Source organism: Phytophthora sojae (genome assembly GCF_000149755.1).
Source record: "Phytophthora sojae unplaced genomic scaffold PHYSOscaffold_1, whole genome shotgun sequence".
NCBI classification, from domain to species: domain Eukaryota; phylum Oomycota; class Peronosporomycetes; order Peronosporales; family Peronosporaceae; genus Phytophthora; species Phytophthora sojae.
Genome location: NW_009258115.1, coordinates 10,176,570 through 10,199,086, shown reverse-complemented (window position 1 = coordinate 10,199,086; position 22,517 = coordinate 10,176,570). Strand labels below are relative to the sequence as shown.

The window sequence follows — 22,517 nt, the reverse complement described above, 5'->3', positions numbered from 1 at the left end:
TTGGTGTGGCGTACATTGATTTTCAAGGGACTGGTGTGGCGCACATGAAACAGGAGTGATGGTACGTTGAAGTGCAAAATGGCTGCACTTTTGTGCGCATTGCGCGCTATTTACAGGGCAAGGGCAGCCCGTGAGTGTACTCGGCGAGCTATTCGCGGGCAGGGAGGGAGGGGATCAGAGTGCAGAGCGCGAGTGTAACAAGGAAGGACAGCACTGTCTGTCTGTGTGAGTCTGGCTGCACGTACTGGTGAGAGGCTGAGTCAGTGGCTGGAGCCTGCAGGCGATGGGCGGTGCCGCGTCGGCGGCCAAGTACGGCCCGGACAACAATAAGATGGTGGTGGACACGCTCAAGAAGCTGCCGTTCATGCAGATGATGGACGACCGCCTGCTGCAGGAACTGGCCAAGTGCTTCCAGGTCGCCAAGTACGCCAAAGGCGCGGTCATCAAGAACGACGCTACGTCGCGATTCTTCGTGGTGGTGGCCGAGGGCTCTGTCGACATCAGCACGATGCTGCCCAAGCCCAACAGCAATCAGCTCATGTCCGAGCTGCTCTGCCAGCGCAAAACGGGCGACTACATCTCGTACGTCGCGCGGGACCAGTTGGTCGCGCAGATGATGGGCGACGACAGCGACGACGCCCCACGCACCGCCAAAGAGGCGAGGAAAAAGCTGGCAGCTCTGCTTGAACTGAACAAGACCACGGCAGATCCGTTCGTCGGGTGCACTCTGCTTAAGTTGAATTTCGACAAGTTCTCAAAGCTCAGATCGCGCTTGACGGTGCACTCGGTGGGGATGAAAAATACAGCACGATTCTCCGGTGGGAGGAAAGGCAAAGGCGGCATGGGAGCAATGACAGCCCCGGAAAAGCTGCATTTGATGGGGTCGATCGTGGAGTCAGAGGTGGTTAATTACCTGGTCGAGATCCCGTTCCTGGAGAGAGTGGAGATGACGCGCCTTGTGATGCTCGCCAACATGTGCTCGTATCTTTTCGTGAGGCGCGGGGAGTCTGTCTGTGTGGAAGGTGAAATCGGCGACAAGTTCTTTGTCTGCATCAAGGGTACTTTGCAGGCCACTCTGCAAGTCTCACTCAACGCAGCACAGCCAACATTTACTGCTCTGACTCCAGAAGGAGGGCCTGGACGGAGAACGAGCATCGTAGCGCTACAGGAAAATGTCGCCGGAGCTTTCGGAGACAAGAAGATACAAGCTCTTAAGCGCATGGGTACTGGGTCATATTTCGGCGAGATATCACTAGTGTTCAAGATTCCGCGCGTATGCAGCATCACTGCTTTGGACGATGCGCTGCTAGTGTATGTGGATCGCACCGCGTTTTGCAACTTTCTCAAGGTGGCCCCCGACGCTGCCGTGGTGTTGCTTGAGCACGTGCGCCTTAACTTCATGGACACTCTCATTAAACAGGGCTGTGCCTTCTTGAACGCGATTCCACCCCTCAAATTGCAAGAGCTAAGTTATATGAGCGAGATCGTAGACTATGAGTTCGACTCGATGATAATGCGGCGCGGCGACCAGAAAACAGCATTCTACGTGCTTCTACGCGGCGTCGTTGAGATCGACTACGGCAGCACAGACACGATTGTCGAGGCTGAAAACGAGGACATTATGGGCGATGACGCTAGTGATAAGGGGAGCGGACTCGTGCTGGTACACCCAGGTGGGTACTTTGGTCAAGAAGCGCTTCTGCTAAACTGTGGGTCACTGGTGGATGTCCGATGTTTGGACCATTGCCTCGTGCTAAAGCTGATGCCTGAGAACTTCCACGAGTTCTTCTCCACTCTGCCTGAGTTATTCGCCGAGTTCTGTATCAAGTGTCTGCGTGAGAGAGCGCACCCAGATCACATAATGCAGCACTATGAGGGTCACAAACTGTGGGCGGCCGATTGTGTCACTCGACTTCGGCATCACGAAGTCGCACTTTTCGAGTACATTGAAGACTTTAAGTGGGAAGCTGACATCTCGGAGGATCGCATCCACGAGCGAGCACTGGTGATTTATCTCAAATTTCTAGCGGATACTGCAACGACGCCAGTGAATATCTCGCCCGGTGTGCTGGCCGCAATAGAAGACGAATTGTCTTCGGATGGCGTAGGGCGAGACGTTTTTGCGGGCGTTCGAGAGGAGATTCTCGATGGTATGGACGACGAAGCGTTCTGCGCCTTCAAGGCGTCGCGCGTTTTCCAGGAGTTTCTGACGGTGTTGCACTGTCCACGGGCTGTCTTATATTCACTTACCCCCGAGATGGAGGTTATGTTGAGCATGCGGTCGCCTCCCCCCCTTGCGGCCAGAAGATTTACAACCCACCGTGGCGAATACAGCCCCAAAAGCACCCTCCCGCCCCCTAAACGTGCGTTCGGGTCGGCGTTGTCGGGTCTCGGCCCCGACAGGTTCCGGCGAAACTCGGCGACGGTGTTTGCAGTGGCGAATTCCATGGGCACAATAGACGACGACATGTTCGCGCCTCTCGCTGCGCACTCTCGGCGGAAAACAAAGGGCGGGGGCGGCACCTCGCGGAAGCTGTCGACGTCGTTCGTGTTCTGATCAGTACAATAAAACTAACTTAACCGCGATGCCGAGCTCTTGCTTGTCCAAGTTGAAGTGAGTTCGGTGGTCGTCGTTTCTAAACAGTATATACACTGTTTAGAAACGACAATTGCTACACACAACCTTAATGTAGGATAAGGAAGCTTTCTCCCAACTTGGCATTCCTTGCGCTTCTCTGTCATTGCATCTATCCAATCAGGACAAGTCTTCAATGAATTTAGCCAATCACGATCGATTCGTGTGTATCCCAACATCCCAACATTTTCCCAATTATTTTGGGAATTTACAGTCTTGCTAGAATAATGTCCAATACAAAAGTTTAGTGTAATTGTTGCATTACTCATATTTGACCGCAAATTCCCAATACAAATCATGATTGTATCGTTGGTGGCTGTGACTCGTCTGCTTTCTCTCCTCTCCCATTTGAAAAGATGCAGCGGGCGCCGAGAGGGCTTGACATCCCGCAAGGGACAGCAGGGCAGGAGGCAGCGGCCATGAAGTGCTTCAGCGAATTCTTAGCTCTTGCTAACATGAATGAGGAGTCAATTGCTAGTATTGCGAAGTCGCTGTATATTCCTGATGCTCTACCAAGTCAAAACTTTTACTTTTTGCTAACCGCCTTCTCCATTTTCTTGCAAACTAAGCCAAGTGCTCGAGGAGGCCGTCTTGCTAAGGCTACTGCTGTGGGCTATATGTCCCAAGTTGTGAACCTGCTCCGAGAGCGGTACCCTCTGTACTTGTCAGACAGCAAGCGAATTGCGAAAATACGTGACAAAATGGGTTCAACTATTGAGGAGCGAAATTTGCTAGCTGGCGTGCAGACTGGTGAAGCTCCAGGCTGCACGCTCAGCGACTTGCGTGTTCTGGTGCAGGAAACTGCGATTAAGGGGGTTGGCTCAGGTTATAAGAGTTTGCATGACGCTGCTGTACTAACGTTAATGTGGCACACGTTTGGTCGAGCGATCGATACCTGTTTTGCTAGGAAGAGCCAGCTATCTATGGCGGCATCGGGGGAGCTCTTTCTGCATCTAGCTTGAATCAAGACTTCGGTGGTTCAAGGCATCTCAATTTACAAGGCCGCGACTCACTGGGAGCAGTGTATGCTGCACGGCCTCGGAATGCTGTTCGTCGGAGCGTCGGAGCCTTCCAGCTATGTGTTCCCGCTAGTGCCGCACGCGGCGGCATCGGATTTGCCAGGGGAGAAGACCTACAGCCAATACGAAGCTATAATCTACTGGGAGAACCTTGAAGAGAAAGCTGAACCAAGGAACGAGCCACCAACAAAGCGTGTGAGAGGAAGGCCCAACGTGTCCAAGTATATTAACGACGTCATCACCATGGTCTGCGAGCGCCAAGCCCAGGCCTCTGCCCCGCTGCCCCCGACGCTCACCGCAGGGCTGAGCAGCCACTCCTTGCGCCGCGGCTCCGCAGCGTATGCAAACGCCTCACCGCAGCTTGCGATCCAGTGGATCTCGACCTGGGGAGCTTGGCTGCTGGACTCGCTCACGAAGGCGTTCGTGTACGTGGGTACCACGACACGCGAGGACCAGAGTGTCGGCAAAGTCCTCGCTGGATACCGAGACCCGCACCTGCCATGCGTCACGCCCACGATTGCCACCTTGAGCGAGCTTCTTCCTGCGCTCGAGTACGCCCAGCTGCTAACCCTGCGCGGCCAGCTCTTCAAGAACGTCAGCGGCTTCACGGACACCACGCTCAACGTTGACGCCTTAGTCCTGGATGCGGCGCTCGCGTCCCTGCTCATCCATCTTGACGACGTCGCGACGGCAGTCCAGCAGGAGCAGGCTGCCACAGGCTTCACATCGCATTACCTGTACCGCTTCCACGAAGCTCTGGACGCAACCAACGTAGCGCTGGGAGCTCGGCTCTCGCTGGACACGTGCATTGGTTAGGGTCGGCAGCTTCGCACGGCTTGGCAAACGGAGAACGTCGGACAGCTGGGTGAACGCAGCAATGGAAACACCACCATACTTGCCGCAGCCGTCACCCAGATGCTATCGTCCATCGCAGCAATGCAGCGCACACTTCAGAAGCGCGTCGCGGTCCACGAGAGCAAGTCCACCAGCGCTGACGGTCCTGCTCCTTGTCGCTGTGCTGGCCAGGCCCCGCAGGCGAGTACTGACCGTCGTTGAAGCGCACTCTCTTGCCGGCTGCTTCTACAACTGGTACACACTGGAGCTGTGGCACACGGCAACCCAAAAGAAACAACAGTTTGTTCGCGCTGACCTCAAGGCAGGCGTCAACATCATGATCATAGCAGCAGGGCGAGAGGTAGACGTACCAACGGCGCCACTGGACCGGGACGGCGTCGCGTACCGGCTGTGGAAGCAGCGTGTCTGGACGCTAGCGGAAGACTTGGACAAGAAGGTCAACGCTGCGCTTGGGAGTATCGACGGTAAAGGCCGATCCAAAACCGCGGGGTCGCTACGGAAGCGCTGGAGAAAGCTGCGCGTTGACCACCGCTCTGCGTACGACGCGCTCTGCTCAGCATTTATCACCCGCAAAGCGAACGGTGGCATCGTCGACCGCTGCACACCAGCTAGTCACCAATGGAAGCAAAAAGACTTGGAGTCGTAGGATCACGCAGCTTGTATTAACGCTTAATACATTCCTATTCATACAACATGGATAATCGAATTCAAGGCGCAAATGTACCCGTCATCGCCATCCCACAACTTAAGCACAGCGCATGGATTCCCGTCAGTCCCGATACAAAGTCATACACAATAGAAAAACGTTCACATACCGTCAGCGAGCGCGCACGACCTCGTGCTTGGCTGACAGCTACCAAAACCGGCAGCATAACACCCGCCCTGCCGGGTTTTGTAGCTGCTTTCGACGGGTCCTTGCGTGGGGCGCGTGGGGCGCGCGTGGGGGCACTCGGGTCTGGGGTGGTCGGCGGCGCTGTCGTGTTGGAGATGCGGGGCGGAAAGTGTGAAGGCGGAGAAGGCTGCGCAGCCGGCCAAAAATAAAACCTTAAGGTTTTTTCTTGGCTTTGGAGCCGATAAACCAGTCCATACTTTGTTGAAGTCATTTGGAATCTCACTTATGATTGGCTCTCCTCATTGGGAGCGGCGTTTGGGACCTGGTCGATTAATGTATTCCTGTTAATGTCGAAGAAGTCTGATGGTCGTCGTTTCTAAACGGTGTCTGTACACCAGTTCTACACAACGTACATTTCTAATCGCGCCAGCCAATCAATCCGCCGTCACTTGACCATTGCCACCATGGACGCGACGTCTTCCACGCTCAACGCCAAGCAGCGCCGCAAGCTGCTGCGCGAGCAGCAACGCAAGCAGGCGGAGGGCACTGTAGCAACAGCGACGACCGACATCAAACAGGAGGCCTCAGAACCAGTGAAGGAGGAGGCCGTCGCTCAGTCGAAGCCCGTCAAGAATGAAGCTCAAGATGGCGGTGCGCAACTTAACGCCAAGGAGCGTCGGCGGCTGGCGCGGCTAGAGAAGCAGGTTGCTGAAGAGTCCAAGGAGGAAGCTGCTGCAGCTGCTACTACAGCTACAACTACAACTACAGGCGATGATGGCGAGACGCTCAATGCGCAGCAGCGGCGGCTGCTGAAGCGCCAGGCCAAGCGCAAAGCCGAGGGCGTCGAGGAGCTCAAGCCGCCAGTGAAGAAGCAGAAGAAGGCGAGGAAACAGAAGACGGACGAGGATGGCAAACCGGCCAAGAGCATCCACCTGACTCTGTTCGTGGGCCAGCTGCCCTTCCGAGCCACGGAGGAGTCCATCCGCAAGCACTTCGCCGAGGCGGGCGACATCAAGCTGCGCATGCTCACGGACAAGAAGACGAAGAAGTTCAAGGGCACGGCCTTCATTGAGGTTAAGGACAGCAAGGCGCTGGGCGCCGCGCTCTCCCGCCATCACACGCTGCTGCAGGGCCGCCGTATTAATGTGGAACTGACGGCCGGCGGCGGTGGCAACAAGTCGGAGAACCGTCGCAACAAGATCGACACGATGCGGAAAAAGCAGAGCGACGTGCAGGTGGAGAAGACCAAGGCGCTGATCCAGAAACACATCGACGGCCGGGAGTACAAGCTGCAGAAGGACGACGTGGACGAGCGGATGATCGACTTCTTGTCGTGGTTCGACTACGAGACTGCGAAGAAGGCGCTAGAGGAATACAACCGCTGTGTGAGCGACCGCGTTAACAACCGCAAGGCGTTCTTCATGGGTATCCTGAAGCGCTTCCGCCAGACGGACGGCGTGGAGTAGATTTTGCAGATTCCTTTATCGGACTTGGAAACTCGGTGGCGTTTGCGGCCAGTGGTATAGATAAATAGACAACTTTGACCTCGATTTTCGCTTCGTTCTGAGTTGCAGTCAACGGAAGTACCTTCGAGCTGATCTGCCGTTGCATAGTGCACGAAGTGTCCTGGTATCGAGCAAATGTCGGGGATTGACACACGACTCGATCCATGCAAGTTGCAAGTTGTGTAGACGAGAGTGTGTACTGTGTTTGACACCAACTTACACACCTATGTAGATAATTGCATTGGTTAGATGTGGGGACAAGCTGACCTTGTGGCGCAATGGATAGCGCATCTGACTTCTAATCAGGGGGTTGTGGGTTCGAGTCCCATCAAGGTTGTTAGTTTTGAGTTCGCACAATTGACACGCCTCCCCCCACCGCGGTAACCCAGCTCGATGACTTGGGCAAAAGGGGGCATCACACTGGGCGAATGGGCACTAATATGTACAGTAGCTCCGTGCTGATAAAGCGGATAACAGGGCGCCGAGCCAATGCCTCGCTACGTTCCACCGTATCCGGATAGGGATCAGCGCAGACCTGTTATAGCAACAACTTGCAAGGGATATTGAGATCCGCGTCCAACGGCGGGCTCAACCGACGCCCTACGTACGACCTGAATGTTTTGCGTTGTGATGCAACTGCGGCGGCTGCAGTGGCCCGGTACTATACTTTAACCCTGGTTATCTATACGTGTTTGACTTTGCTCTCGCTCGGTATGATTCCATTGGCTCTGCTTAATGTAACGTTGATCAACGCTACAAACCCTCGGTTGCTGATATTGCTCGCAGGCTTCTTCACGGAAAAGTGACTATCTCCATGAAGGATGCTGATGTCCGTCTGCTTTGTGGAGCGACATCATTTGTACCGGGGGATTTCCTTGCATTCGTTGTTCAACAAGTCCGAGCGGCATATCAATCGACATTGATGTAACGCGCGTGACTGTAAAAAGTGAGCCTGGCTCACTTTCACACATCGCAGAGCTAAGCCACCTTAAACTTCAAGTTTGACTAAAGTGGGCTGCGTTGGTGATCCTGTAATGCATTGCAGCTAGCCCATCGTATTTATTGATGGCGATAACACCGCTGAAGGCGAAACATTCACCTTGCGTTTAAGACGTTCTGGTATGGACTCTGCATCTCCGATCCAAGCCTTTCAAGCCACAGAACTGGTCTTCAATTACGGGAGAAGTTGTCCAGTGGATCTGGAGAATGTCGACCCTACCAGTGCCGACGAGTGGTCGATGCGAGACATGTTCGTGGTCTAGGTCTTGGTTCAGACAAGAAATCCTGGAATACGCTATTCAATAATGGAGGCCTACTAAGGCCCCAGCGCTGCGGGCAAATGCAGCACTTGCAACTCACACAACACTTCGTGTCCTTCTTGACGCAGAGACTATCGACTTCGGGGCACGCAAGATTTTGGGAGCTCCGAAAACTTGCTGAGGACTAACAGAAATAAAGGACACTAGTGGCTTGGAGAGTGTAGATTACCTATCCCTGAGCGTAAGACGCACTAACGTTCACAATACAATACTGGCTGGAATTGCTGGATCTCTAAAATCGTCGTGTAAACACCTCACTATCCGCTAAGTTTCCCCTAAAATTGCATTACAAAAAAACGATATACTGTATTGCTGAAAAAAGAAAAACAAAATACCCATTCCGAACAGAGCTTGGGTCAGTAAATCGCCGGTTGAGCCCGCCGTTGGACGCGGATCTCAATATCCCTTGCAAGTTGTTGCCATAACAGGTCTGCGCTAATCCCTATCCGGATACGGTGGAACGTAGCGAGGCATTGGCTCGGCGCCCTGTTATCCGCTTTATCAGCACGGAGCTACTGTACATATTAGTGCCCATTCGCCCAGTGTGATGCCCCCTTTTGCCCAAGTCATCGAGCTGGGTTACCGCGGTGGGGGGAGGCGTGTCAATTGTGCGAACTCAAAACTAACAACCTTGATGGGACTCGAACCCACAACCCCCTGATTAGAAGTCAGATGCGCTATCCATTGCGCCACAAGGTCAGCTTGTCCCCACATCTAACCAATGCAATTATCTACATAGGTGTGTAAGTTGGTGTCAAACACAGTACACACTCTCGTCTACACAACTTGCAACTTGCATGGATCGAGTCGTGTGTCAATCCCCGACATTTGCTCGATACCAGGACACTTCGTGCACTATGCAACGGCAGATCAGCTCGAAGGTACTTCCGTTGACTGCAACTCAGAACGAAGCGAAAATCGAGGTCAAAGTTGTCTATTTATCTATACCACTGGCCGCAAACGCCACCGAGTTTCCAAGTCCGATACTCGACACCATACAAATGAACCCCTCGATTCATCAATTTCAATGGAGGCTTGCTCGAAATATCACGAGCACTATTCTTTTTTGGGGGGGGGGCGATTTTCAGCCCTAAATGCAATTTTTGATTTTTTAAAATTTATTAAAATAGTAAATTCTCAACTAAAAAACATGCGTGAAAGAATAATCATATTAACGTTAGCAACTGCGGCACTCCTCTGTAGCACCGATTCACAACCGCCATTGAACCAGAGCTGTACGTTAGTCGTAGATACTTCCATGGGGCGCACTATCACTCCATCCTCTCGTCGCCATCGTCACCCCTCTCGCCGAACTGTTGCACCATACGCGTTAGCTCCTCCTTGTACTGCTCCAAGGTCTTCTGGCGATCATCGAACCACTCGCGAGTCTTGGTGATTGTAATGAACGCGTTCTCGCCGCTGCTAGCAGCTTCGGTTTTGAACGACGAGTTGTTCATACGGTTCTCCCAAGCCTCCGCATAATCACGTGCATCCTCGATAGTATCAAACTCGACAGTCATGGACTCTTCGGGGCCTCTCAGGAATGTCTCGACGTCCCTGTTGCTATACAACTTGGCATCCGGCATCTCCCACGTGAAGGGCTTGCTCAACTCTTGAATCTGTTCCTTGAGCCACTTGATGCGACTGGATCTGGCCGTCTGCAACAACGAAGACATCTCACCCGCACGGTCACCTGTGACTAAGGTGTTTAATAGCGTTTCAATAGTCGGTTGGAGTGTGCTTGCGTCGGCTTGCTTCAGTTTATTCTTCAGCGCATCAAAGGTAGTCTTGTCGGCACACTTCATCGCCCACTTCCACAGTAACCCAGCGACCTCGCTCGAACAGAATTTCTCATCTTTACGCTCCATCGCCTTCTCCAGGGCCATTTTCAGTAAAGCTTGCTGTGCTGCTCCATCTTCAAGACTGTCAACCACTCGCAGCGTAAGTTCCACGATGGAACATCCAATAGTTAGAGGTTCATAGTCTGAGACAGCAGTTTCCCCCAACGATGTCTGAAATTCAGAACCAATGTCGTTCCAGTCGTAGGCGTGCAAGGGCGCCACAATGGATGAAATCAGGGTATCGTTATCCTCCACACCGCCAAGACAGGGGCACAGATCCGTGAGGAACGACTTCACCAGCGCTGAATTCCCAACTTTCAGCAGCGACTCGAAAAATACCAGGCAAAACTTGCTGAACTCCCATTTGGGCAACTCGTCGCGGTATTTCTTCTCTGCTTTGAACCGCACTTTCATAGTTCCTCAAGCGCAGCGGAGTCCGCTGGTTGATGAGTGGAGAGAATATCGACCGCAATGTCCATAGGCAAAAACTTCACAGCATTCTCAAGATGGCGGGCAACAGGCCACGCCACCACCGCGAATCTCGAATACTTGGTACTTGCTGTCGGTCCCTCGTTGCCAGTGTACCTCTTGTCTTTCTTGGTCCCGTGTGGCATCCACAGCTCAGAATTCGACTGGTGCGTAGGATTGAGGAAGTTGAACGCCACATTCATTTTCTTCACCTCGCCAATATTCTCGCCGTCTGTCGTGTACCAGTTCGTGCACTGCTTGCGGGCGTATTCCATCCACCCAAGCTTTTGAGTACTCTTAGCGTAGCTGACCTTGTGCGTGAGCTCAGCGAGGAAGAACACGAGCTTCTTGTCTTCAGCCACGATGCCGTTAGCTTCCTCCAAGGCACCGAACCTCACGCGATCGACACCTTTCAGTACTCGAGCACCAAAATCAAGAGCGCTTTTCTGGGTGTACTCGTGTGACAGCAGTAGCACGAAAGACTTGTCGTCGGGCCCCATGCTGCTGATGACACTCGCCAGGTCTTCACCCAGTGGCTTGTTGGTCGCTCGTTCCAGGTGGCGCTTCTTCGGCGGCAGACAGATTGAGTACACCAAAGCAAGGCGAAAGCCACTCGTCACCTTCTCCAAAGCGTGCTCTGCGTCGGCGTAGTGCACCGCGTAGTGCGGGAGATAGGCCGCAGTACCGTCGGCTTTGCCGAAGTCGTGGCGATACCGAACTTCCCCCCCCCCCGATACACCACCAAATCGCCGCCTTCATGCAGACTCGGCGGCTGCACCACCAAAGTTGCAATCATTCCGTCCTGCTTTTCCGTGTCTTGGTGCTTCAGGAAGTGACTACCTTCTCCGTAAACTAGCAACTTGTAGAGAGAGCAGCCCAACTTGATGTCCTTGTAGCCCAGACGCTCCGAGATCTCGAGCATCATGTCACTCATTCCTACGCTCCACTTGGGGTTCTTGAGTTGGACTTTATCGGGCCCAATCTGCCAGCTATTGCGCACTTCATCGTCCATCTTGGTGTCCATGTTGTGACCAAAGGGGGACTTCTCACACTTGGCAATGAGTCTTGCAGCAACATCATCGGAGAGAGGGACCGGGACAGCCCCAACACTGTCAACGTGCAGCCCAGGGGCCGCTGGCAATGAGTCAGCAGGCCCTCCAAACGAATACTCGCCAGCTTGACCGTCGGTGCGCGCTAATAGGTCGCTTATCTCGACGCACTTCGCCCCTGCCGGGGTGGGGACGCCCTCAGGCCCACCTGTGCCACCAAACGGCCACTTGCCATTCTCAAAGTCCTTCTCGAGTTCTCGTTCTTCCGGAACGGCTGCCATGCAAACCGTCAGCAGATCCAAGCCCAGCGGCATTCGCAGATCCATGGTGGAGGAGACTGGTGTGCGCTTCCCAGAGAGAAATTGAAAATGAAAAGAAGCATGGCATCCAACGGTTGAACCGATTTCTCGGAAAACCCCGAAAACGAAGACTGCGATCATAATCCATCAATCCAAAGGTTGTGATTGATGGACTTGATCAGAGTCGGCCTTAAAACGAGAATGGCAGCTTCGTCCCTTGGTGGGTTGGTACAACAACGACCACGGAGATCAGTTCCATGAACCCCAAGTTGGCTTCAGCAAATAGTGGTGGCAAATGACGCGAGAGATAGGGTCGTGGGTTGCAAAGTACGTGTAAGTTGAAATAACAACTAACAACAGGGGCAGCGCAGAGTCATTTGATGCTCTGCTGGTGGTCCCGCAGTTCGCAAACGATTATGTGGCAGTCCAACACAACAACAACGTAGCAATCGAACGGTGGCTGCAGCGTCCAGAGAGCGCAGCTACATGAATCTAGCGTCAACACTGTCCCAGCACCTCCCAGTCCGCACTCAACTCAGTGTCACGGAGTTGTCCTTCAAAGTACGTCTTAATCGTTACATCACCCTGCTCAACCGACGTAACCACTGCATTTGTCACATCTCTTTCAGTACTAGCACTTCTTTCCACTATTGTCCGATATAACCAAGCGATCTTCCAGCAGCTTCAACTGCCGCCAGCCGATATGGCCCTATCCCTGGCTAACGGCCGCCATCCGCTCGCGCTGCAGGCCGATGCGCAGTGCAAGATCGGCCAGCTACATCCTACAGACATGTCCGCCATGACGTCGCGCGCCCCGGACTGGCCGCTGTTCTCGGCCGCAGAGCTCGTGGCCCGCGAGCGGCTCCCAGCGGCGCTGCCGCACGTGACGCGCCGCATCAGCGACTTCCTCGACTCTCTGAGCCGCGCCGGCGTCTTCGCGGCCTCGTGCCGGCGCGGCGACAGCGAGCGCGAGCTGTCCTACTTGTTCCAGCGCGACCCGAGCCCACTGACGCAGACGATGGTGCGTCACGCGGCTGCGGGCGGCCACGCGCACGTGTTGAAGTGGCTCAAGGAGCACGACGACGGGCTGAACCGCAGCCTCTGGAAGGACTACAACTTCAGCCCCATGGACGAGGCCGCCAAGACCGGCCAGCTCTGCGTGCTCCAATGGCTGCACGAGAACGTCGAGGACTGCTACGCCGGCCGCGCCATGAGCTGGGCGGCCAGCAGCGGCCACCTGGACGCGGTCAAGTGGCTACATTCCAACCGCCAGGACCTGTGTGTCAACTACGCCATGGACTTCGCCGCGGCCAATGGCCACCTGCACGTGGTGCAGTATCTGCACGACAACCGCCGCGAGGGCTGCACGACGTGGGCCATGGACGGCGCCGCCACGCACGGCCATCTACAGGTTGTACAGTGGCTCTACCAGAACCGCAGCGAGGGCTGCACCAAGGCGGCGGTGGACGGCGCGGCAGCCAACGGCCACCTCGAAGTGGTGCAGTATCTGCTGCAGACCGTCCGCCTCCCGGACGAGAAGCACTGGCTCGGCTGGGCCTTCACTGCCGCGGCGGCGAACGGCCGCGTGGCCGTGGTGGACTGGGTGCATTCTACCTTTCGCGACAACTTCAGCGACAGCATGCTCACCTTCGCGCTCTCGGACGCCTCCGACAACGGACACGACGAGATGATGCAGTGGCTCAGCTCACAGCTCAAAGAGCGCCGATGACACGGCCAATGTAGAACGAGACTACCTATTCTACCGCAGGACTAAGCATTCAATGCGAGACCCCCCCCTTGTTCTACGAGTCGTCCGGCCGCGTTTCGTGGCGCCTCTCGAAAGGTTACATAGACCACCATTTGGATATTCTCCTTGAAGTAAAAGTATACCATGGCGACCAGCTCCAGCTCTAGCTCGACGACCGAGTGGCCGCTGCGAGCTACGACGGTTGTGGTATGTCGCGAGTGTCTGCCGGGGGCGCTGGCCCACGTGGCCAGGCGGATCGACGCGTACCTCGACAGCTTCTCGCCCTGTGGGGACGCCCTGGTGCGCGCGTGTCGACGCGGCTTCTCCCTCCGGGCGTTGGAGTACGTGGCCGCGAGGGAGAACGACCCCTGCAGAGAAGACGTGGCGAGGGCGGCGGCGCGCTCCGGGCGGGTGGAGATTCTACGCTGGTTCCTGGAGCTCAGCGACAAACGAGGCGAGACCAGAAGCTGGCACTTGATGGACTGGACGCACGCAGTGGCTTTGGGCTAATCGAGAGGAGGTCTGCACGCCACTCGCAGTCATTGGGGCGGCCAGGAACGGGAGGCTCGAGATGCTGCAGTGGCTCGAGCAGAACGTCCCCGTGGACGACTGCTTGTCATCTTCCACGCCGCCAGATACGGGCACGTGCAGGTGGTTCAGTGGCTCTACCCGAAGCAGAGCGACCGCAGGAGCAGCGAGTTGAGGCTGGCGCTGACGTTTGCGGCAAGAAGAGGACACGAAGACGTGGTGCACTGGCTGCATTCGCAACGCACACTGCCGAGTCACGTGTGCTAGAATAGAAAATTCGCTTTTGCGATTGTCAATGGAGGTTTCTGGCTAGGTGGTGACGAGTATGTTAGAGTTTCACGTATTCTAGGGTAGATCACCATTGATGGCTCAATTAACTTTTGACACGGTCTTCTGAAGCGGCAGTGCTGCTAGGAGCCAATGAAAAGTCTCACCTACGAATAATGAGCCCGCACTGAAGCCAGTGATAAATGTATCACAGGGAATCACGACAATGACATCGGGTTTCTGGAGCGAAATCTTTCAGACGCACCAGTGTGAAAATTCTACGTGATCGCTGTTCGAGACTTACTGGTCTGGAGATGATGTAAAACTAGCTTACCTGCATTAGATTAACTGGGCTTGACGCACTCAAGGTACCCTGTAGCTTCGACGACAAAGTCTTCCAGGGGTGGCTTCCGACAATGTGAGGTAGTGTGTCGATGCTAGGGCTTTATTCTTTTGCACGTTTGATAGGACTCGATCAAGTACTACTCCGGCCCGCTTCACAAAGACACTTTCGGCTTTTCGGCAAAATATCCTAAACGAAACCTGATCTCGGAAATCTGAAGGAAGTCTTAGTTTCAGAGCGTACACAAGCTTACTGCTTTTTAGTGAGCCGAAACGCCTGTGAGTCTTACTTGATTCATAATGCGCCTTCAAAATCGTCCATATAGGGTGCGCATACGTTTTTTAGCGCGGTTTTATCAATATTTAGCGATATTACCCCGGATTAGAATGGCGCTGCCTTAGCATGACCAGTTGCGCACGTTTTGATGGCGTAAAAAGCGCTGATAGACGCTACAAGCAAAATGAGGTTTTAGTGCCAGAACCGCCATTCGTAGTTTTCATCGATAATTCGTTGCGTTTTCTGGCAACTCGTTCTTCAAAAAACTGAATTGCGATCCGTCCTCTAAATCGTCAAAATATAAGTCGTCCTCCAGACGCACAAATAACGTGGTGCATTGTACTTAGTATTACTATTATTTTACTAGCTGAGCGCCGCCGATACGCGGCGGTAAGTTTAGGTTAGTCGTAGTAGTGAGGGCCGCCCACCTCCACTTCGCTCTGGTGGGCTGTTTTCCAGTCAAATGTCATTAATTTGGATTGTATGCACGTAAGAAGGTGTTTGTATGTTGGGAGTACTCTTAGTATGATTAAAAGTGGCTGGTATCAGCTTCATCACGTCAGTGTTACTATAAGTAGAGTACTTACAAGATAATATATTTTCTATCGCACGGTACTGTGTTGTAAACCATGTCCAACATCGTCGCAGGTATTCAACCCAAACTACAAAGTATCTCTATTTAGAACAGCTCGTGCTTAGTGTGCTCTCATAAGTCTGTATACGTGTTCTTTTACCAAGTGTATCACTCTGCCATGGTTTCTGTTAGTTGGTCCAAGAGTATAGCCTTTACATTCTGTATCAAGGCTATAAGCCTAAATAACAATTCACGCTTCGCAATGCCTCTCCTTAGCATATCGTTAGTGCTTCGTTCTTATTAAAACATCGTGAACATATTCATATCGGGATCGTTTCGGCATTTGTATGATCCATAAATGTATTCAACTTCGGGCTGCGATAATGTGGCCTCATCAAAACTTATTTTTATTTAAGTATTAGTCTAAGCGGAGTACATAAGCACATTAGCGCACCACCTGCACCACAGCCGCTAAGACATTGAAAGTAACAACTTTGCATTTCGTATCTATGAAGTACACGTTGCACTATGCAAGTTCCGTTTCCAGCGTTTAGCATACAGGCAGAGCGCGTCCAAGGTTATCTATCATAGAACTCCAGCTCATTGAATGTCAGCGTCTACTATTCAGATCTCATTATACTACATACCATCACATAAGCTCTCGATGCATGAACCACTTTTAGCCTTTAGCCTGTATCCCGATCTCCAATGCTATACAGAGAACGGAAGGGAGTTCAGGTTCAGCATGGCGCGGTAGGAAGAATAAATACCAGCGTAGTGTAAGTAACCTAAATACACCTTATTCACACACACATGAACCCCTTTTAGCAATAGCAGATACTTCGAAGGATGTTTATCACGTTGAGAGCCAAGTACGCGGTAGTTGTAATTAATTTGTCCCTGTAGTTTTACTATAGTGAAATAAGCTCGGTTCCTTGTTAATACTCAACCACCTTCAGCTCACCTTGCGCTACATGTACTCGCACTGCTACCACTTACAACGTTGCTGCTATCACTTACTATCCCTTTCTGCGTGCTGCTATCGCTAACTATACGTGCATGCCGCTCACTACGTGCTGCTAGCGCTTAACTATGCGCTCCTATCGCTGACTACGTGCTGCTATGGCTAACTATACGTGCATGCCGCTGACTGCGTGCTGCTATAACTAACTATGCGCTGCTATGGCTTACAATGTGTTTATATGAACCAACGTAGCTACCTTACCATTTTACTAAGTAGTAGGGCAGGCCCAGCTACCTATCGCTACGGTTTAACGCGGTGATCCGAACGGGGGTGATCTTATCGCCCCCGTTCCGCTCGCCTCGTCGGCTCGCTGCACTACTCGCAGTGTTATTAGTTAATAGTATTGGGCAGGCCCTGCGGTCCCGCTAGATGGTCTGCCTTCGCTACGCTCGGCAGCAAATCGAACTTAGTGGGAATCGTACTTAGCGAATAAGCGTGATCTACTCTCGGACGGACAGCGACACCTCTGATTAATTCTTAGGATCAAGAAGGGGTTAGAATCCTGACATACCCTAACTGCTGCTCGTAGAGCAGATTTACTAGCAAAATGGACAATAACTAACCTTCGTTGAGCCACCCCCCATTCGTTTTCGCAACTCGCCCAACTGCAAGTTGCGTGCTAAGTAGCTTTTCATAGCAGTATTTGTAAGCAGTAACTGGAAATTGAACTATACTATGGGAATATTCTTTTTTTCCTCTCGAAGCCTCAAGAACTATTATTAAGTGCTTAACAGCATTCTGCTGTTTCTTCCAAACCATGTTATCCATGTCATGATCTACAACCATATTCGTGGACACACACTACAATATCCCAACACGCGAGGCCTTCATATTCTCCTCTCTGGCGTAGATCACCAGTTTGACGTGACAGCTACTACATGTAGTAATTCGTGGTTTGACAAAAGATGTCTCCGCAATGCACAACAGTTTGTGACGCCGCGAAGGCAGGTAATACATGTAAGACGAATAGAGTGCGAATTCTTTTTATGAAAGTGACAATATTATCCAAGTTACGTTAACCCCTTGGTTCCCGACGTCGTAAGTTACGACATTGCGAAATCCCAATGTCGTATACCGCATTCCTTTTGTCAAGGCATACTTCATGTCAAGGCATACAGCCCTATTTAGCCAATCATAGAACAGTATTTTCGAATCGGGAAACTTTGTGTGCATGTATGAAATCGACTTTTTTATACCAACATGTTGTGCCGACTCAGTTAACCAGGACACGAAAATCGCCACCTATATCACCGAATCAGGCTGTATGCCTCGACAAAAGGAATTCGGTAATACGACATAGCTCGATGAACAATAGCGTTTGGCTCGAAACGAGATTGCTATACTTTAATCAAGTGTATTTTCGTTAGCAAAAGGATAAACAAGACAGGTAAAATCGGAATTGCACAAAAACCCGGATATGGAGCTGTCATCAGAGATGTGTTGTGCATAAGTGCGAGGTAAACGTTTTGATTAATTAATTATTGATGATTTGACGATTAGAGCCTTGCAGTCATCTCTCGACATCGCGAAAGCTGGACGTTTTGTGTATTGTACCAATCCTATTGATCCACCATCTGGGATTAGTATGCACTCGTTCTACGTTCAATGTCGTAAGATACAGCGTACTTCGCGTCGTTTTCGACTCTTATGTCGTAAGTTCCCCCCAGAGATCTCTACAAGCTTATATTTCTGGCGGGACTTCTCTTGTTACGGACAGGACTTGCCTTTACAAAATCGTAGTTATTTTTTACGTCGTAAGTTACGACATAAAGTACCGTAGATTATGTGTTTCGGAGCCTCAATCTTGGGAACCAAGGGGTTAATTACTTGGATGGTGTTGTCACTTTCATTTCTTAAATTTTAAAAAAAAAAGACAACAGTATACAAAGCATTTTGGCAAAAGGTGCACCTCATGCCAGCACAGTGTCTCTTTCTCATGATGGTAAATATACGGAGTGAATCTATTCTCTTTCTAGTACAGTGTAATCATGAAATTCGCGATGCAGTGGCAGCTGTAATGCTGGAATTGAGCTGCAACGGACCGTTGCCAGTGATGTCCCACCGAGCCATTAATGCTGCAATGCCACATACAGGCGTCCCCGGGCTAGTCCCGGCTGTATATTTTAATGTACCTCGCACATGAAGTACAAGCAGTTCTCAAGATTTGCGCGCTACTTCTGCAAACATATTGACTTAGATGCGTGTACAGCGAGACCAACTGCGACAAGTGGCACGTTGCAGGAACACCACCACCGTATTCTTAAGCTAAGCATGTAGTAAATCAGTACATACTCATCTATGTTCAGACCACGTTAATCTTATTGATTCGCAAACATCATAAGTACCACTGTGGCGAATAGGCTGGGGACGCCTGTTTTTTTCCGGCTTGTACAGACAACGACTTACAAAGCCGGCAGACGAAGTCAAGCAAAGCTTAACATATGCAAACCAGCTAATCAGATTCAATCAAATGACTTCATCTTTGTATACCATCTGGTTTTGTGTACTTTATATGCTTTCTTGTGTACGTTTTGCAACACGCCGTGTGTTTTATGACAGTTTTACAGATTGACGGGAGGGAATTTATCGTTGTTTTTATATAGGAGGATGGCATTAAGCATGCCGGCTTTGTAAGTCGTTGTCTGTACACCTGGACAGAGGGAATGACAGGTAATACTGTAATCTACATGTACCCGACTTTTCCCGTAAGCTAGACGCCCAATCTTACAATTATCTTGGCAGTACACTGTAAAGTACCGTATATGAGATCTCCTACTTCAGACCCCTGATTATTGAAGTTGTAGCGTCGTACATAGTTTTTGTTCATTTTTAGTCCCTTTCGTGCAAAATATGGCCATATTCTGCTCGATTTGCACGTTTTCTACGGTATGAATTAGGAGATCTCTCTGAAGTAGGAGATCTCATATACGGTAAGCGGTGGGCAACGCTCACTTCCTTCGTCTGCACGGCATTACGTTTCAATTTATTAATAGCCTCAAGCATACCAGACAGATGCCGTTCCGCTTTGTGTTGTGCTATGTGTGCGGGATGTTCATCCAAGAAGCAAGTGCAATCGTTTGCATGACTCACTGATAGCTCGTACGCCACGACTGCCAAACCGGAACGACAATGTCATACAGTAAATGCAACGATCGTGATTAATATATTCTCTACCACCGAGAATGAGACCGAGAATGAAAGTTGTGCGTCTAATGTATATTTTGTTGTACATAACCTTGCATGAGGATTGTGGTGTGAGCTTAAATCATGATTCATTGGGCTACATCCATCGTACCTTGCTTGGCCCAATGAATTCTCGATGGACGGCTGGAATATATGCTTACCGCCAATTTGGCGGCACCAAAGAAGGCTTGGTGTTTTCTACCCAGGCAGAGACTATTGCCACAATCTGAGGGACGGATGTCACCTTGCTTCAAATGGGCGCCAGCAGCAAACTGTTCCCCAACCTAAACCAAAAAACCCTTCCCTGCAGGGCTTTTCCCTAACGGGCCGAGCGAGATGTGACCATGCTTGGTCCTGGGTTTAAGGCTTAAACACAGGACCAAGCATGGTCACAGCTTAAACTTTAAGCTCGCGTGCTCCGCACACGTACCTTAAACCACAGGCGTTGTTTCGGCGAGTTTGGTTTCACCCCCTCCCCAGTTCAATCTATACTAAGTACGATTTATCTCCCACATACAAAACCTAAGTCATCTCTTATTGTGGTAATAGTAGTAGTAGAAGAGATTTTATTTGGACTACTATGATAGCCATTAAAATCCTAAAGAAGATTTCATCATCACCACTAATGGCGATTCTCTTGGTAGCTACATGCTGCTTACCCGTACTTGTCCTGGTTGTTCAAGGATTAATAGAAAACTGTCGATACAGTCCTCCATCAACTTGCCTTGTTCAACTGTTTGTGGACTCATCTTGTCCCTCCTTGCTATTGCCTTCAACTGACGAACTCCCGTCACCCGGAACTCGACGCAACTTTGCTCTACCGATGTTGGTTCTACTTCAAAGATGAGCCTGTTGCGCACCATCCATTGCGTTGTGCTGCAAACGGTAGCTAAAATTCTCCAAAGACGTTTCAATGTGTCTTCCTGCTTGGCCGTGCAAGACCCCGCCGTGAGGGCCACTCTCCTCTTCAGTGAGTCCGGAATCGGGGGAGCTTGCCGTGCTCCACAGTACTCTCGGTACCCGAGGAGGCCACTGTCGGTCACGTCAGCGCCACCCCAGTGTCTAGCTAGCCATTTCCAGCATGCCACCGCGCACGGACATTCCCAGAAAATGTGACTCTGGGTTTCCTTTTCTTGGGTACACGCGCTTGTTTTCCTGCATGAATTGCTGTGTTGTCTCCCTTCAAAGAACAGGTTTAGCTGTCTGAGGGCCATTCTGTACACCGTCCACACTTGGTAGGGAGTTAGGGAATGGTCATAGCTCCATAACTGCTTGGGTCGTTGTTGCTGAAGCCCACGTTGCCACTGGTCTTGTTTCGCCTGCGTCTTCAGTCTCTCTATGACCACGCCAATACCGCCTCGCAATTCTGTCCGAAATCGTTCGAAGGCTTGCCGTTTGAGCCCCTTTGATACATGTTTGTTCTTGATTCTCTCCTCCACAGTCCAAGGATACTGATGAAGGCTCGGATGTGCGTAAAATACTACGCCTTCAACTTGGGCCCACTTCTGTAAAGTCTGCGTAGTTTCTTCTGTGCAATTCTCCACTTCTATCTCCCAGTTGATGCCGTTGGGTAGTTGCCTGCAATTGAGTTGCCAGCTCGCCGTGCCTTGTGAGGTGGCTGCGCCTGAGAGATGCCCCGTTGGCCCTAGTCGCCACGACACATTGCGTAGCCATTGCGGCGGGTGCCTTAATTTGAATGGTGGATCGAGCCGACCTTCTAGCCAATCTCTCGGAGATAGTAAGATTACTATAATCGCCCACTTGCACATGGTTCTGTGATGGTGCCGACGCCCTTCATTTGATTCCTGCGCGACGCTAAACGAAAAACGCCCCTCAGCTTCTTTTCGAGGTTCAAGTTGATCGAGAGTACCATCCCTTATCCGTGAAAATCTTCTCCCGCTTAACAGAATCCAGATGGTGCTGTCAACCATGGGTTATCACCCCAACCAAAGGTCCCCCAAAATGTTTTAATGTGCTCCGGCCACGCTAGCCGCGAGGGCTCTACCTCATAATTCAGCTGAATCACGAACCTGCCATCAGTATCCCACAACTAGTGCTCGCCTCTAGGATTGCTGCGTAATTGGTCTCCACTATTTCTTCTCGTTGCTTTACTTCTTCGTCCGCTGGCTGGAGCCATTCACTGATGAGCTGCATTCCTGGCTCTACTCTCTGATTTTTTGCATTTGACGTTCTTGGCGAGACCGACTTGTTCGGGGCCTTGAGTACCCAGAACTTCCAGGCTTGCAGGTAAAGATCGGGTTTTTGAGTCAGCCATAGCAATGCATGTTTCGCTTGCTGTGTTTTCACCGCTAACGGGATAGACACCAAACCGAGTCCTCCTGCCTTTCTTGGTAGAAACACTAACCCAGGGTTAATCTTGTGTTTTCCTCCACTCGTTTCCACGTGCGCTTGCCAAAGAAAATTTTTCTGAAGGCACTGAAGTTTTTTCTCCGCCCACTTTGGTAGTTGGAACGCTGCAGAGGTGAAAGTCACGGCTGGCAGCACCATCGCATTTAGTATTGCCATTCTGTCTTCTACCGAGGTAGCTACCCTGCACGCGGTGGCCAAACGTCTTTGTATTTTGCGAATTCGATCTGCCCAATTCACATCGCGCATCTCCGCAGTCCCTACTTGATACCCCAGATACCGGGTCGTCTCTCCATGTCTGAGAACTGGGATACCCAAAATCGTCTTTCTGTACTCGACGGCGGTGTTCAAACTTATATACACGCTTTTCGCCAGCTGCACTCGGA

General features: G+C 51.5%; 9 protein-coding genes and 2 non-coding genes across 11 annotated transcripts; 7 read left to right on the top strand and 4 right to left on the bottom strand.

Annotated features, from left to right (window-relative positions):
* Positions 1–283: 283 nt before the first annotated feature.
* PHYSODRAFT_252666 (hypothetical protein) lies at positions 284–2,557 on the top strand (the record flags this gene model as incomplete). Its single annotated transcript, XM_009518641.1, has 1 exon — positions 284–2,557. The coding sequence occupies one exon, from the start codon at positions 284–286 to the stop codon at positions 2,555–2,557; it is 2,274 nt and encodes a 757-aa protein (XP_009516936.1).
* A 779-nt stretch (positions 2,558–3,336) lies between these two features.
* Positions 3,337–4,470, top strand: PHYSODRAFT_252667 (hypothetical protein; the record flags this gene model as incomplete). The annotated part of the gene is made up of 2 exons (XM_009518640.1): positions 3,337–3,460; positions 3,620–4,470. 2 exons carry the CDS (start codon positions 3,337–3,339, stop codon positions 4,468–4,470), a joined length of 975 nt encoding a protein of 324 aa, XP_009516935.1.
* A 232-nt stretch (positions 4,471–4,702) lies between these two features.
* On the top strand, positions 4,703–5,050 carry PHYSODRAFT_442047 (hypothetical protein; the record flags this gene model as incomplete). Its single annotated transcript, XM_009518639.1, has 1 exon — positions 4,703–5,050. A coding segment is annotated over one exon (348 nt), but the record flags the coding sequence as incomplete, so codon positions are not given.
* A 755-nt stretch (positions 5,051–5,805) lies between these two features.
* On the top strand, positions 5,806–6,807 carry PHYSODRAFT_475091 (hypothetical protein; the record flags this gene model as incomplete). The annotated part of the gene is made up of 2 exons (XM_009518638.1): positions 5,806–6,045; positions 6,124–6,807. The coding sequence occupies 2 exons, from the start codon at positions 5,806–5,808 to the stop codon at positions 6,805–6,807; spliced, it is 924 nt and encodes a 307-aa protein (XP_009516933.1).
* A 303-nt stretch (positions 6,808–7,110) lies between these two features.
* On the top strand, positions 7,111–7,183 carry PHYSODRAFT_t178. The gene has a single exon. It is a non-coding gene; the product is annotated as a tRNA-Arg (tRNA).
* Positions 7,184–8,791: 1,608 nt separating this feature from the next.
* Positions 8,792–8,864, bottom strand: PHYSODRAFT_t146. The gene has a single exon. It is a non-coding gene; the product is annotated as a tRNA-Arg (tRNA).
* A 572-nt stretch (positions 8,865–9,436) lies between these two features.
* PHYSODRAFT_323152 (hypothetical protein) lies at positions 9,437–11,849 on the bottom strand (the record flags this gene model as incomplete). Its single annotated transcript, XM_009518637.1, has 3 exons — positions 9,437–10,396; positions 10,474–11,192; positions 11,240–11,849. The coding sequence occupies 3 exons, from the start codon at positions 11,847–11,849 to the stop codon at positions 9,437–9,439; spliced, it is 2,289 nt and encodes a 762-aa protein (XP_009516932.1).
* A 772-nt stretch (positions 11,850–12,621) lies between these two features.
* On the top strand, positions 12,622–13,551 carry PHYSODRAFT_473132 (hypothetical protein; the record flags this gene model as incomplete). The annotated part of the gene is made up of 1 exon (XM_009518636.1): positions 12,622–13,551. The coding sequence occupies one exon, from the start codon at positions 12,622–12,624 to the stop codon at positions 13,549–13,551; it is 930 nt and encodes a 309-aa protein (XP_009516931.1).
* A 162-nt stretch (positions 13,552–13,713) lies between these two features.
* Positions 13,714–14,364, top strand: PHYSODRAFT_323150 (hypothetical protein; the record flags this gene model as incomplete). The annotated part of the gene is made up of 3 exons (XM_009518635.1): positions 13,714–13,980; positions 14,066–14,170; positions 14,221–14,364. The coding sequence occupies 3 exons, from the start codon at positions 13,714–13,716 to the stop codon at positions 14,362–14,364; spliced, it is 516 nt and encodes a 171-aa protein (XP_009516930.1).
* A 6,101-nt stretch (positions 14,365–20,465) lies between these two features.
* PHYSODRAFT_412980 (hypothetical protein) lies at positions 20,466–20,669 on the bottom strand (the record flags this gene model as incomplete). The annotated part of the gene is made up of 1 exon (XM_009518634.1): positions 20,466–20,669. A coding segment is annotated over one exon (204 nt), but the record flags the coding sequence as incomplete, so codon positions are not given.
* Positions 20,670–20,720: 51 nt separating this feature from the next.
* On the bottom strand, positions 20,721–21,254 carry PHYSODRAFT_391517 (hypothetical protein; the record flags this gene model as incomplete). The annotated part of the gene is made up of 1 exon (XM_009518633.1): positions 20,721–21,254. A coding segment is annotated over one exon (534 nt), but the record flags the coding sequence as incomplete, so codon positions are not given.
* Positions 21,255–22,517: the final 1,263 nt, after the last annotated feature.